The sequence below is a fragment of the Nesoenas mayeri genome, assembly GCF_963082525.1.
Source record: "Nesoenas mayeri genome assembly, chromosome: 3".
NCBI lineage: Eukaryota > Metazoa > Chordata > Aves > Columbiformes > Columbidae > Nesoenas > Nesoenas mayeri.
Genome location: NC_137544.1, coordinates 88380068 through 88394978, shown reverse-complemented (window position 1 = coordinate 88394978; position 14911 = coordinate 88380068). Strand labels below are relative to the sequence as shown.

Genomic DNA, 14911 nt, shown 5'->3' with positions numbered 1-14911 from the left:
AGAGTCAGACTCCCTCTTAATTCTGTGCCAAAACCCTAGAACACTGCAGTTTATAGGGAAGAGATGCCATTCTTCAACAGGATAAATTTCTCAGTCCATTTGCAAGAAGCCAGAGAGCAGAAGGCTAATTGTCCTAGGTGAGGATTTCTACAGTGGCCCAAAAGGAACTATATTCATGGCTGACTGCTAAGTAGTAGGCTGTTATGCAAAGGTGGCTCCTTCCTTTTATTTTTTTTTTCCTCTCTTCTCTCCTTTTCTACTTCACTAGCTCATGAGCCTAGGAAAGTTTTGGTTCATGATCCCAAGACCATAATCCAGAGCTACAAACCAGCATCTAAATCCTTTCTCTCCATGGTTCCCTATTATGGGGCATACTCATCCACTTTCATTTGCTGGCTGCCATCAATCCCATTCCCTAGATCTTAACATTCATAAACATATATAGAAAATGTAATGTTTTATTCAGTGCGCTCAAATCAACACTTGGATTAAGCAACTAGTTTTAAAGCACTGTAATTATCAGTAGGGCTAAACCTGAAGTCCTTACCTTCTATCTAAATTTTCCTCTAAAAGAAGGTTGTTCAGTTTCACAGGGATGTTATAATGAAGAAATATTTTAACAAACAAATATTAAGATATGCCATTAGGGTCACACCCAGAATAACAGATAAAAATAAAAGCATGAAAACAGTACTCTGAGTGGAATAGCAGTTACCGTAAGGATTAAAATTACCCAGTAATTTTTATGAGGTCTTGTGGCAGCCAACCACAGGTGCAACTGTTATATTCTCCCTTAGACACTCTTGTCTGATTCAGAAAATAAAAATCAGAAGTGAAGCTGACATGAAAACTGACATCTGGTGCTACATTGCTAGCTCCTTATTTTTGCCCATGATTAGCAAAGTGACTGTGGAGTTTGTCATGCAGTCACCTGCTATTGAAAATGTTCATCTATTTCTTGAAGTAAAAATACTAAAACAACTTAGGACAGTGAAAAAAAAAAAAAAAAGGAAAATGTCGAATCTAAATTAATTAATTCACTTCCTTTCTTTCCCTTCATGTTTATCTGTCTGGGCTAGCCATCTATAAGGTTAGCAGTGGTACTTTCCTTCTCAACATTCAGGTAGAATTGGTTGGATGTTCATTTCCTTGCCTTCCAACTGGTCCTCTTGAAGTTAGACTGGGAAGTTGATACCTTTGCCTGAGGCTCAAGATGAGAGAGATGGGGTTCTGGAAGTTCTCTTCAGAAACAAAGACTACATTGTATACTGGCATCCTCCCTGACTCTCCAAACATCTGTCTGGTGGCTCAGCTGAGATTTTCACGCTTTCCAAAAACCAACACGAACTCCAGCTGGCTACCTATCCTAGTTGTAACAGACCGTGTGGCTTTAAAACTTCCATTCCTTCCCTTCACAGTGCTTTAAACCTTAGCGACCTCACCTATCCACGAGAAAAAAAACAAAACAAAAACAACCAACCAACCCCTCTCCCAAAAAAAACAAAAAACACGCCCCCCCCCCCCCCCCCCGCCAACAAAAAACCCCAAACAAAACAGAAAACAAACAAAAAATAAAACACCACAAAAACACAAGTCTGGTTTCCAGCAGAGGTCTTAGAAAGCAGAAGGAGGATGAGGTGAAGTACGGAAGGAAAAGTGTAGGACTCCCAAGCGCAAAGCACACGAGATACCGATTTGTGGCTCCTTTCTGAAAAGCTGAGGTGCCTTAACCGCCACTTGGGCTTTGGCACAGAGCTGCGGACAACGAGCCCCACCGACCTGGCTGGAGCTACGCCTCACGCCGCGGGGAGAAGGGAGTAGCTCCCCATCAGCACAACCACCGGCCGTCGCCCCTTCGGAAGGCAGAGCAAGCGGTTCCAACGCCTGCCCCGGGGCAGTTCCTCCGCCGGCCAGCCGTTGTGCGGCGCCAGTCGTTAACACCGTTGGGAACAGACAGCAACGGCTGCGGCGCAGCTCGCGCCTGGGGCACGGACCGCACTGCGCACCGCACTGCGCACCGCACCGCGCACCGCACGGCCCCGCCCGGGAGCCGCGAGCGCTGGGGCTGAAGCGCCGCTGACCGGCTGCTCCCGCAGGCCCTGGCAAAATTCAGTCCCCGGAATCCGAACCGTAATTGTTATTCGTTGGGCACCGAAGATCTCTGCGCTGCGGCGTACGCAGCTCAGGCAGCAGGAAACCTTTAGTATCGTGAATTCTCTTGCTCGGGGTTCGGGCATGTACCTGCAGAAGGGACTTAAGTAACACCGTGAGAATGCTGTGCTGCAAAGGTGCTTTTTCACAGAATCACAGAATGTTAGGGATTGGAAGTGACCTCGAAAGGTCATCTAGTCCAATCCCCCTGCCAGAGCAGGAACACCCAGATGAGGTTACACAGGAATGTGTCCGGGTGGGTTTTAAATGTCTCCAGAGTAGGAGACTCCACAGCCCCCCTGAGCAGCCTGTTCCAGTGTCTGTCACCCTCACTGAGAAGAAGTTTCTTCTCATATTTAAGTGGAACCTCCTGTGTTCCAGTTTGTACCGATTCTCCCTTGTCCTATCATTTGCTGTCACCCAGAAGAGCCTGGCTCCATCCTTGAGACACTCACCCACCGTTATCTGTATTTTTTTTCTGTGTATTCGATCCAGACGAGTTTTTGAAAGAAAGATTATTCTCCTGTTTTAGAGCTAAAATAATTCTTTATACTAAAATGTCACTGTGTCACTTCAAAGGGTGTTAAATTTGAAGTCCCCCAGCACCTGCAGGCAAAGCAGAGGCCAGCATCTCTCAATACCCACCGAGCGCACCGCGGGTTTGTTTGTAAACAGGGCTGAAGGCGCAGAGCCAGGTTTTCGAACCACCCTAAGACGCCGCCAGCTGGGAGGATTTGCTGGAAAAGCACCGTTCCACGGGAGCTGGGTAACTACCGCTGCTCAAGCGTCTGCATGGGACCCTCTGCCTGCGAGCGGCGGCTGGAGGCACGCATCGTCACACCGGCGCGGAGCGTCCATGGTTTCATCCCACTCCTCAGCTAATTAACTCTGCAGTCAGGAGGCTCCTTCACGTTAATGCTCCCGGGAACGAACGGGCAACCCGACACTTTTCGAGCATCCCGCGGCCGACCCCGGCGAGCAGCGGCGCGGCTGGCGGGACACGACCAGGGGCGGGCCGGGGGGGCGGGCTCCGCCTTCCCCTGGGCGCCGCCTTCCCCCGGGCGCCGCTGGTGCAGCTGCCTGTGTTCCGGACATGGCGGCCCCAGCAGAGCTCAGCGGTCTCAGCGACGAGGCAGCTTACGGCGCCTGCTCGGAGCCGGATGCCAGCACGAAGGTGAGGTAAATAGGGGTGATGAGGGCGCCTCGGCGCTGTTGGCACCGCGAGGGTCTGCGGCAGCGCCGGTGTGCCCCGCCGCTCTTCGCCAGGCGGACGTGCGGTGGCTGGGAGGCGGCATGGGGCCGGGCAGGGTCCCGGCGTGGCGGAGCGAGAGGGGTGGCCAGGGGTTACTCGGCTGGGAGCTGCCGCCTCGCCTTGTGCAGGGAGACCAGCCCAGCTCGGTTTCACCCTGGTGGTGTAGGGGGGATCCGCTGGGCCGGGCGTTGTGAGCCCCGGTCCCGTCCCGCCCCGCTTCCAGGCCGCCGTGTGGCACTCGGCCGGTTTGCTGGTGCGCGGAGCGTCGGTCGGGCTGGAGCTGAGGCCTCGCTCGGCCGCGGGGTTACCCGGCGCCCCGGGGACTCTTGAGCCAACACACGCCAACACACCTTGTTGCAAACAAAGTCCCCCCAAACACCCCAAACTTTTTTTTTTTTTTTTTAAATTAGGAGAATGATATAGTTGTATTTCAGTTTTTCTGCTTTTTTTTTTTTTATTTTTTTTTTATTATATGTGTACCTGTCAGTCTATCCAGCCATTCACTTTTCATCTGCTCAGTTGTGCGGTAGCCCTTGGTATATAAAGTCACTCAGTGGCTTGAGGAAAATACCCTTGCAGAATTGCAGGCCAGTTTTGCTGCCAAGATATGATCAAGCTTGACAGAAATTCAAGGCCTGTACAATGGAATAATGAAATAATTAATAAAATTAATTCAGGAGTTTATTTTAATTGTGTCTGCAGTGAGGCCCCATATCAAATAGTCATTTGCCTAGTGTGCTTGTCTGCAGAGTGGTTCATGTGTTGTACAGCTCCATGAAAGAATAATAAAGATAAGAATTATACAATTTTTATACCACTGATAATATATATTGAGTGACACCGGTGTTGTTGGTTTTTATTTGTTTTAAACATTGTGTTTCAAAGGCACATTGATTTAACACAAATCTGTATGTGTAGGATTGGAAAAAAGGTTTTATTTACACTTAATGTAGTAGTCTGTTTGTTACTCATAAACCTGCTAGGTTTAAATTGATTATTAACTGTCATCTTTGTTAATAGCCATAGTTAAATTCTGGTGGATGTATAAATAATAAACCTTTATTTCCCACAGGATTTTATGTTTCAACAGACAATGTTAAGAGTAAAGGATCCTAAGAAGTCACTGGATTTTTATACAAGAGTTCTTGGAATGACGTGAGTAAAAGTTCTATGCCACAATAAGTTCATTTTTCCTACTATTCTTCTGAAAAGCTTTTGTTATTTTGATGTAATTATACTAATTGGTCTAACTACATAAACAGTGCTGGCCTATCAGCTGATTCCCAGTTGCACAGTTAGTCTCTGAGAACTCCCACAGCACAGTTAGTGCCCAGACTGCAAATCAACTGGACTAGACATTTCTTTTTTTTTTTTTTTTCTTAAATAGGTCATTAATTATCAGTGTACAACTTGCTTACTTCCTCCTCACTTAGCCTGCAGCAGATAACTGGTTACTTTTATGACAGTGCTTATAATCAGGAGTCATTGCTGTAAGTCTTGAAATTATGTTTTCTACTATTTCTCAGAGGTGGTTTGTGATCACCTCCGGTTATAAGAGACCAAGGCAATGGGAGCTGGAGACAAAGTCCAAACTCATTTTGTAAAAGGCTGTTGGGAGGCAGATGTGCAGCAGTAGCCTGAAGTGTTTATGGTAAAGCTCCTTGCACATCCTTGACATTTGAAATAAGTTATTTCAAAACAACATTCCAGTATGTTTTTAAACATCTTGAAATGAGTGCAGACTAAAATAAAATAACTACTTCCACTTTAGTGAAGATGTGGGTGTGAGAAAATAAAAATTAAATACCTAGTAAGCTGAAAAGGAAATTAGATTTAGTTTGTAAGCCTGGTTGTTCTAGTTAAATGTCCTACATAAAAATGAAGTATGCCACACCATCTCTTTTCTTTTGAAAAGAAAGAAGTATCAAGTATTTCACAGAAAAGTGGATGACTTCTTGCATCTAGCAAAGGAATATATTTTATATGGAGCTTTTTCTGACCTCAAGTATTTTGTAGTTAAATTGTCACATTTGAAATGGATTTTATCATTACACCTAGCTATTGAAATTGTAAATATATTTCATCTAAAGGTATGTTTGGTTTTTAGTTCTGCTATGTTCTTAAACTTTGGCCGGTGCCAGTGAGCTCTCCAGAATGAATGTTTCAAAGTAAATATTTTTATTCCTTGGTGATGTTTTAAAGTGGATAAACATAAAGATCTTCCCGAGGAAGTATGGACAAGTAAACAGAGTGGCAACCTCAAGACATAAGTCTTTGTACTGGCTTTGCTATTCAGTTACTGATAGTTTGGCTTTTAAGCATCTGATTCTTCTGATTTTTGTAGGTTTGTAATGTGTTCTGGAGTGTTTCTATTTGATAGTTCAAAATGTAGGTATTGTGGATTACAGTCAGCAAGGCAAAAAATCATAGCAATAATTCTTCCATGGGGGAAGCATCTTGGTTTATTTGCAAGCTACCTGATTACCCATTTAAGTTACTATTTCAAAATAATTGTTGCCATTTAGACTGCTTGAAAAATTTGACTTTCCTACTATGAAGTTCTCACTCTATTTCCTGGCGTATGAAGATAAAAATGATATCCCGAAAGATAAAGCTGAGAGAACAGCTTGGACCTTCTCTAGAAAAGCTACACTTGAACTGACACAGTAAGTATTCATATAATGAGAGATGACATTTAGCTAACAGTGATTAAACAGAAGTGGATGAATGTAAATCCTGTTGGACTGAGTAAAAAATGTAATAATTACTGTGGAAACATCTTCATTGTTATATGGCCTTAAAATACAGCTGAGATCTTTCTCTCTTCAGAGCTCTTTCAAACTGCTAGGTGAACAATGGTACATAAATATGAAATAATGCTTGCTGTATTTTAAGTATGCATGTCATCTGCATAGGGAAACTGTAGAATTTAGGAAAACCCAATGTGGTAAGAACTTTATTTGGATCTCCAGGGCATCCTAATAATGGATAACTACTGGTTTTGGAATCTGATCAAAAGAGGTATTAAGTCAAAACTTCTCATAAACAGGACAATTTGGTTAATGCTACTAATTACTGTAATTGTGCTTTTTTCCAATTGTGTCACAAATACCCCACTGTCTTGCTTCGCTTGAGGACATGCTCCCCACACTGTTTGTTCCCCAATGATGGGCAGATAAACTGACTCATGCAGCGCAACCTTCTCTCTAATGTGAATGAGACAGGAGTGTCCCTGACTCGATCAAATGTAGAGCCTGAATACTAGTGAAGGGCTGTGAACATGACTGGTTTAGTCCTTAGACTGTCCTTAGGGCCTCTGACTGGGGAGAATCTTGATAATTTAATGAATGCAGCCAACAGCTGAAATTCTCTGGTTTCTTAGGAGAAAGAACTTATCCTCTTGAAGAAATGGAACATTTAGGATTTGTTAATTTCGGTGCTTTTCTTCAATATGTATTAATTACTTCTTACAGCAACTGGGGTACTGAAAATGATGAAAAACAGTCTTACCACAATGGCAATTCAGATCCCCGAGGATTTGGTAGGTCTTCACTTCTGTGTTTGTAGTTTTTAAGCTTTGTTTAATTGTGATTATATCTTTTATCTTGTGTACTACGGAAATACAGAGTTTCAAATGTTTTTTAGAAAACATCTATATAAATTCTGTGCAAAGATTATTTGGAAGTGTATGATATAGGCTTTTTTTTAAAAATGAGAATAAGTAGAGAAAATATTTTGAACTTGTATGGATCAAAAGACTTTACTAGTATGTTACTTTGAAGAAAATGTACTAGCACTGGGAAAGAAAGGAGCTCACACCTCATCATTTTCTTCTCTTCTTCCAGCATGCATGCTGGGAAAGATTGTGAAAATACATAAACAAATGTGTTTCAGAGTAATGAATTATACTTTTCATAGTCTACTCCTTTGGCAAGCAATCACATACATGCTAATAGTAAATACTGAATGAAGAACAGTAATTGTTTTTGTGTATCATATTATCGTGCTGTTTAGACTGATTTACGGTTGGATTTATATTTTTTATACAAATATATATATAATATAAATTATAAATATAAATTTTATATATATACACAATATAAATATTTTTATATTTTAAAACGGGTTACCCGTTTTAAGCTAGAAGGAGAATTACATTTGTCTGTAGCACTGAGGATAGTATTTGTGTGGCTCAATTTGATATTTTGAGTACTTGAAAGGTCACTGCCTTCTGAAATAAGTTTCATGTTGAATCCAGCCACTTGGCATTTAAAGCTTCTGAATTTATTTGTAAGTTCAGGCCTTGCATAGGGCTAGTGTTTGTCTCTACAATACAGCATTAATGATAAACTCCTTGTACTACGGAATTGAGACAGTGCAGCAAAATCCTGTTATGTGGGTGTGCCCTGAGAAAGGAAATACAGGTAAAACAGTTTGATTGAAAATCTTGTTTTTTCCTCTCTGGATAATATTCTCGTCTAAACAATATGAGATATTTTAACTCTGAAGTTCCTATTTTAAAAGGAATTATCAAAAAGCCAGCTTTCTGAAGGAGAACAATGTTAATACCCCAAATGCTTTTCTTTCTGAAAACAATGTTTTTCTTGTATACAGTCATATTTTATGTGAACTACAGCATGGAAACTTTTTGCACAAGGTAAAATCTAAATAAACTTTTTCCTAGAACACCCAGCAATACTTACAGTGTACTTCACTTTTTTTACCTTGTTGCACAGGACACATTGGAATTGCTGTCCCTGATGTCAATAAAGCATGTAAGAGGTTTGAAGAACTAGGAGTGAAATTCGTGAAGAAACCAGATGATGGTAAGTCTTGATCAGAAATGTGAATCCATTTTTTTCCTTGTTTTTAATACATTGTGTAGTAGATCTTTCTGGAAGCTGTGTAGAACATGTTGTAGTTGTCACTGCTTAGAAGGTGCTAGACCTAGTTACCCCTGCACCCTTTTACATAGTGGGCAAAACTGAAAATAGATCCATCTTGGTAAAATAGTTAATCAGTTTAGCTATCTGCCTTCTGTATGTAGTCTGACCTTCAGTCAAGTTCATGTGCTTTGTTGATCACAGTGTCACAGTATGTTTGGGATTAGAAGGGACCTCAAAAGATGATCTAGTCCAATCCCCCTGCTGGAGCAGGAACGCCTAGGTGAGATCGCACAGGAACATGTCCAGGCGGGTTTTGAATGTTTCCAGCGAAGGAGACTCCACAACCTCCCTGGGCAGCCTGTTCCAGTGCTCTGTCACCTTCACTGAGAAGAAGTTTCTTCTCAAATTTAAGTGGAACCTCTTGTGTTCCAGCTTGATCCCATTACTCCTTGTCCTATCATTGTTTGCCACCGAGAAGAGCCTGGCTCTATCCTCATGACACTCACGCTTTATATATTTATAAACATTAATAAGGTCACCCCTCAGTCTCCTCCAAACTAAAGAGACCCAGCTCCCTCAGCCTTTCCTCATAAGGGAGGCGCTCCACTCCCTTAATCATCTTTGTTGCCCTATGCTGGACTCTCTCCAGCAGTTCCCTGTCCTTCCTGAACTGAGGGGCCCAGAACTGGATACAATATTCTAGATGGGGTCTCACCAGGAGTAGAGGGGAAGGAGAACCTCTCTCGATCTACTAACCACCCGCCTTCTAATACACCCCAGGATGCCATTGACCTTCTTGGCCACAAGGGCACAGTGCTGGCTCATGGTCATAGTTTACTATGTTTACATGGTCATGATGTCATAGTTTACTATGTTTACAGCTGCCTAGAGTTGTTAGAGAATTTACTTTAACATGGATGACATTCACACGTGCACATCTGTTTAGTTCTTATAATATGAAAAGAAGATATCTCGGAAGACATAATTACTCCCACCCACTAAAACTGAGTAATTCTTGGCTTTTCTGGCTATTTTTATTTAAATCCACCTAATACCACCTATTAGCTATTACAATTTTAACTGTTTTGCTGGCTTTGGTAGAAATAGCCTTGTTTGACTTGTATAACTTGTAGTAAAAAATGCATAATGTATAGCTCAAGAGTACATAAAGAATGTCTGTGTCAAAATAGCCTAAAATGTGCAGTAATCAGTAGTGAAAAGTCTTGTATTTTTCAACTGGATTCTCTTTCATGAAGAGACCTCATGAAAGTTTTAGGACAGATGTGTTCCAGACTGGACATCTGACACTCAGCAACAGGCACAAATCTGTGATACTTCTTTCTTCTGGCTATAGGAACTAGACTGTTGCCTGTGCTGATGGTGGAGTTTTTTTAGTTTGAAAGTAACATCAGTACATGAAGCTTCAGCTTACACCTATTGGAATTGATCTTCTAGATCCTTTGCTAGAGGAAAAAGAGCAAATAATTGAAAACAAACTTGAGTGATTTTCATCTTATTCACTGTGTTTTCAGCTGAAGCAAATGTGAGAAGTGTAGCTGAAAACTTGAACACAGATTTTTTGATTTAAGAATTGAACTTAGTATTTCTAGCAGAGTTTCTGAGCCCTTTTAAATTTGTTCAGCACCTGTTGAACCCTGAGAGTGTTGAAATGAGAGATCTTGACTTTGATTCTATATCACTGCACAGCTCTAAGTATGTAGGAGGTTAAGTTTAGACTGCCAGTGGAATAAATCACAGGAAAGAACTCTTGAAGTAGTCAAGGGGGATTGAGAGCAAAAGCTTATTGTTAAGAAAAAAAATTGATGCAGCAAATGCCAAGGAGGAGGAAGAACTTTTGGACTTCACATTCATTGTTTGTGGACCAGGCTGAAGGACCTAATGTTATTTTTTTCCTATATTACTGAATCAAACATCTACTTTCTCAAGTTTTTGCAACTAGAATGTATTGAGAGTTAGATTGGTTCTGTTACAGTAAATAGCCTAATAGAGCAAGTATAATTAAAAGTTTCTGGTTAACACTTTAAGATAATACGTTAAGCTGTGCTGTCCTGGTGTCTACTGTTGAAGAAAACTTTTGGGGACCCTGTTTTAATGAGTAATATTTTTTCCAATGGTAAAATTTAGAACACTTGGGCCTTGTGTTTTTGTTTCATGAAGTCATGCAAATGTGTATGTGGGGAGAAGCAAACAAAAACCAGTAACGTAAAACTTGAGGCAGGAATGATGGGAGGTGAACAGGGCAGAGGAACACAGGATTTTATACTGGCAAAGCCAATTCGACAGCTTATTTCAAAACATCCTGGAGCACAAGAATATTTTCTGAATTCAGAGGATGAACACTTACAGAGACATACGGAGAAAACTTCAGTCAACAAAAGACAGAATTTCAGAGTGATTTGAAACTACAGCTTTGTTGAGAGTAAGACTGACAAATTAGTATACAGTGATCTAATGCTGATTAAAAACTAATCTGGATGTTTTCAGAGTTAGTTGTCTAAATTTAAATCTCATGCAAAAGAGAAAGAAGTATTTTTCGAAGTAGTCATTTTTGACATTAAGAACTAGTCAGTCTTAACATTATCTTGTATTTTTTTTCTTGATAGGTAAAATGAAAGGACTTGCATTTGTTCAGGATCCTGATGGCTACTGGATTGAAATTTTGAATCCTAACCACATGGTGACTCTCACTTAGTTCTAATGAAGTGTATTCTATTAGATATGCCCCTGGAGAAAATCTGTAACAGTGTGAAATTTTCACGTAATGGAGAGGAATCAGTTGTGTTCAGAGTCTCCTCAAAAACTGTTTCCTGGGACCTCACTCTACTTCCTTTTTTCTTGTCCTGTGCTGCCACGGCAATTTGTTTCCAATTAGGAATACTTAGTTATTTGTTGGAAGAGCATATAAACAGATTCTCCTCTTGAACATTGATTATCTTAATATTTGACTGAACACTACCAAAAGATACGTAACCAGAAATCCACTGCATCTTACGTTGTTTAGATTTAAAACAGCAACAAATCCTATGTTTCTACTGATGATCTTCAACAAGGAGGAAAAAAATATTCAGATTTTTTTTTTTAATGAAGTAAGATGATGTTAAAGGCTTCATGCCTTATCTTGTATACTGGAAAATAAAATGTCAGACTAACTTTGACTTGAGTAGTAGCATGTTTTTTGAAAGTCCTAATCTTGCTTATGTTATACTAGGCAAAACTATTTAAGGAGCAGCCTTAAACAGCCTTGCCTGGAACAAGAAACTTTGTGGATGCAATAAGTCAGTCTACCAGAAAGAATTCCGTCTTTTGTCTGCTGACCGACAGCTAAGATAGGAGGTCTAATTCATAGTGATCCTTCTTGTCTCTTCCAGTGCTAGAAAGAACTTGCTCATAATTTTTTGTTTCACTGAAAGTCTGGGGCTATATTTAACTTAAATGCTCTGTACATTCTGTATTAGGAAATTAATGAAAAAGAGTATCTGAAACAAAATTCCTACTAGTAGACATTTTAATCTGCCCTCTCAGAATGAGAGATTGTTACTGAAATGATACCTGTAAACAACAGGAAAACTAACATTTACATATGTTACACAAATTATTTGGTTTTATGCTGCTCCACTAGTTTATGAACAGTGTATAAACCATGTCAGGTTTTGAAATCGTGTTGTTCCTTCCAACAAGGAAAAAACCCTCTGTCCTGTCTTGCTGTGGTTCAAGTAGCACTTAACTCCTACCGAGTCTTCAGTTATTTGAGTATTGAGTAGTGTAATGGCATTGCAGTTCACTTCCAAATAAAGCATTGTTGAGAACTACAAAATAATTTTAAAGCAGTATGACCTCTTGCTTTGCTAACTGTTGAATCCTATGTAACTGAAAGGCTATTTGTTTTGGTTCATGGATTCTTTTTTTTTTCAGAAGAAATCTTGTGATAATACGAATTGTGAGTACAGAAATGAAGAAGATAAGTGTGTGACTTGGTTAGCAGGATGTCTTAGTAACTCAATGATAACGTCCTACCTCCTGTCCTACCTCCTTATCTGAAAAATCCTTAATTCTGTCCACCTCATCTTAACAACATAGCACACAAACTCAGTAATTTTTCAGAGCTCCATCTGAAAAATCATTCATAAGACTTAATGCAAGATATTTTATTTACCCTTGAAAATGAGTAAAATAGATTATATCCTTCCTCTGAGCCTTGGGTGTTGGAAAAATGAATGTGAAAACTGCTGCTATGCTTAATACCCCCTATGGATGTGCAAGCAATCATAAATTCATTGGAAGATAGACATAGTAGCTCAAAAGAAATTCTTTTTCAGTTTTCTGTTTGTTATGTGAATCAACCCTGACATTTTAAATTGTCATTTGTGTGGTATTTTCTGGCTGGTCTCCACAGTATGTATGGATACTGTGCTTTAGGTGATGCCTTATCAGTGTCATCCATATACAGTAGATTCTTTCCCTTCTTAAATATTTGCTAAGTTGCCTTTTTTCCCCCCCAACAATAAACGCTGTTGGTTCATAGCTGCATTCTCTATTTCTGCCCTCCTGTACTTCCAGAACTAATACCTGGCTGTTCCCTTTGTTGTTCCTTGCACGGCTGATAGTTTTCCTGGATGTTAGGTCATTTTGATAGGGACAATATAGTTACCACTATGGGGAGTTAGATCTCCTGAGTAAGCGTGCTGTCTTTATAGCTGTGAACATGGGATCTCACAGTCTACTTCCTCCCAGATGTGGAGTTTTTGACATTGCATTCCCTGCCTCAGACAGGCTAATTCACCATAATAAAGTGGCAAATATTTTCTTGAATGCTGGGTTAATTTTATGCCAAGTTTATTAAGTGGAAATGAGGAGCTAGTTCAAAGCTCGTTAGTTTCCTGAATGAGCCAGCAGAAAGGCTGGCTCAGCTGACTCATGAAACCTCACCCTACCTTAAAAAAAAAGGGACACCGTACTACAGAACATCTTATAGCAGCAATTAAAAGAACTCTTCATTTGAAGACTGTAGTGTAAATTTAGTGTGATGTCTTCTGTAGTAGGAAGACAACAGTGCCAAGAAGCAGGAGAGCTACAGCACTGAGACAAAGCACACAGCTGATTGCAGCTTACATAGGTTTTCCTGTGTTTTCCATATATATCCTTTCTGCTGCTGGTTATTCTGAAATAGGAACTTAAAATGAAGCTCAACTGAAGCACAAGTGCTAACTGCAGCTACTATTCAGAATCTCTCATTAGATTATATGAGTAGAAAAATTTAGACTAATGGAAATCTAAGTTAAGTTGTCTAAAACTTTTATTTCACGCAATACAGATGTATCATCTAAAGCTTTATGACCAAGGCAGTGTCAAGGAAAATGTCAAAATTTTACAAACGTGTAACTTAGTTGTTCATATTTTATCAATACACAGTATTTCATTTGGACTTGTTTCATTGCATTTCAAAATACAGGTGTGACTGGAAAAGCTATTGACCCAATTGTATGGAATCCAGTAATTAAAGATAGTTTGTAAATCCCATGAGTAAGTCAGAAGGTGTGTGTAGGTAGTTCAATGCATAACTACATGAGGAGGAGCAGGCTGTGTCAAAGGTTCTCTGCTTACTCTAAGCATGATTGCTAACCGTGGAATGAGCCTTGGTTTATGTGCTTGCCAAAGCATGGACATCGTGATGAGGCAATAAAGAGGAAACAAGTAAAAAACTACTGGCATCTATAAACTAGTTATAGCAGTATCACAAAGTGGGCAATGTATGTTTATCGAAAAAAAAGAAAAATGTTACTGCTTCTTGCCATACTGAGAGCTAATTAAAACTAGTATTCTCAATTATGAAATCAAAGCATAAACTAAAGAAACACTTTATGACAATTCTTTTACCTTTCAACAGATGTTAAAGATTTTAGAGGTAAAAACTTTTGAAGTTATGTTCCCACTGATTATAGACAATGCTATTTTTCCTTCTTCCAAGTCAACACGTATTTTCTGCTAAATAAAGCACAGCGTTAAATAGCCTGTAGTGCTTACTCGGAGGAGCTAAATTTAGCTTAATGCAGTACAGCAGAAATTAATCTCATGGTCACCTAGAGACAAGCCCACGTTCTCCTTACACACGGGCAGAGGTTCTCGGTTCGCAGGACAGCAGAGCCCACACCTAAGGGCAAGGGCCTGGCGAGCGCACCATTATACCGGAACAAGGGAAACGTGCGGTTTGAATGCGACTCCAGGCCCGCCCTCCTCACCCAGCGCGGGGGGCGCTCGCAGCGGCTCTTGCTGAGGTGGGCCCAGGCGTGGTGCGGGCGAGCAGCCCGGCTCTCCAGCCGCCCTCGGCCCTGCGGCTGCCCCGAGCGGAGGCAGCGGGAGCGCCGCCCACTGCGGAGGCGGCTGCCGGGCCCCGCAGCCCCGCTCTGGGCCGAGACCCAGGGGCTCTTCCCCGGCTCCGCTCCGCACGTGCCGCTCTGCTCCCCGCCGCCTCCGCTCTACGGCCGGAAGAGGAAGCCAGGCACCGCGCGAACGGAACTACGGCGGGTGGCGCAGCCCCGCCACCGAGACCTGCTCCTGCGCCGTTCCCGAGTATGTTTGCTTCCTACGTCAGCACGCAGGAGGA

The 14911-nt window shown here is 41.3% G+C and overlaps 1 protein-coding gene across 1 annotated transcript; it reads left to right on the top strand.

Moving 5' to 3' along the window:
* Positions 1-3187: 3187 nt before the first annotated feature.
* On the top strand, positions 3188-11465 carry GLO1 (glyoxalase I). The gene is made up of 6 exons (XM_080341906.1): positions 3188-3325; positions 4476-4558; positions 5929-6069; positions 6877-6944; positions 8140-8229; positions 10914-11465. Exons 1-6 carry the CDS (start codon positions 3245-3247, stop codon positions 11000-11002), a joined length of 552 nt encoding a protein of 183 aa, XP_080198032.1. The 5' UTR covers positions 3188-3244; the 3' UTR covers positions 11003-11465.
* The last annotated feature ends 3446 nt before the right edge of the window (positions 11466-14911 follow it).

What these genes read in the sequence shown, in the direction of transcription:
- GLO1 (XM_080341906.1), top strand. Translation starts at nt 3,245, where the DNA reads ATGGCGGCCCCAGCAGAGCTCAGCGGTCTCAGCGACGAGGCAGCTTAC. An exon ending in AGCCGGATGCCAGCACGAAG is followed by an intron (nt 3,326 to 4,475) that starts GTGAGGTAAATA and finishes TATTTCCCACAG; the next exon opens with GATTTTATGTTTCAACAGAC. An exon ending in ACAAGAGTTCTTGGAATGAC is followed by an intron (nt 4,559 to 5,928) that starts GTGAGTAAAAGT and finishes GTTGCCATTTAG; the next exon opens with ACTGCTTGAAAAATTTGACT.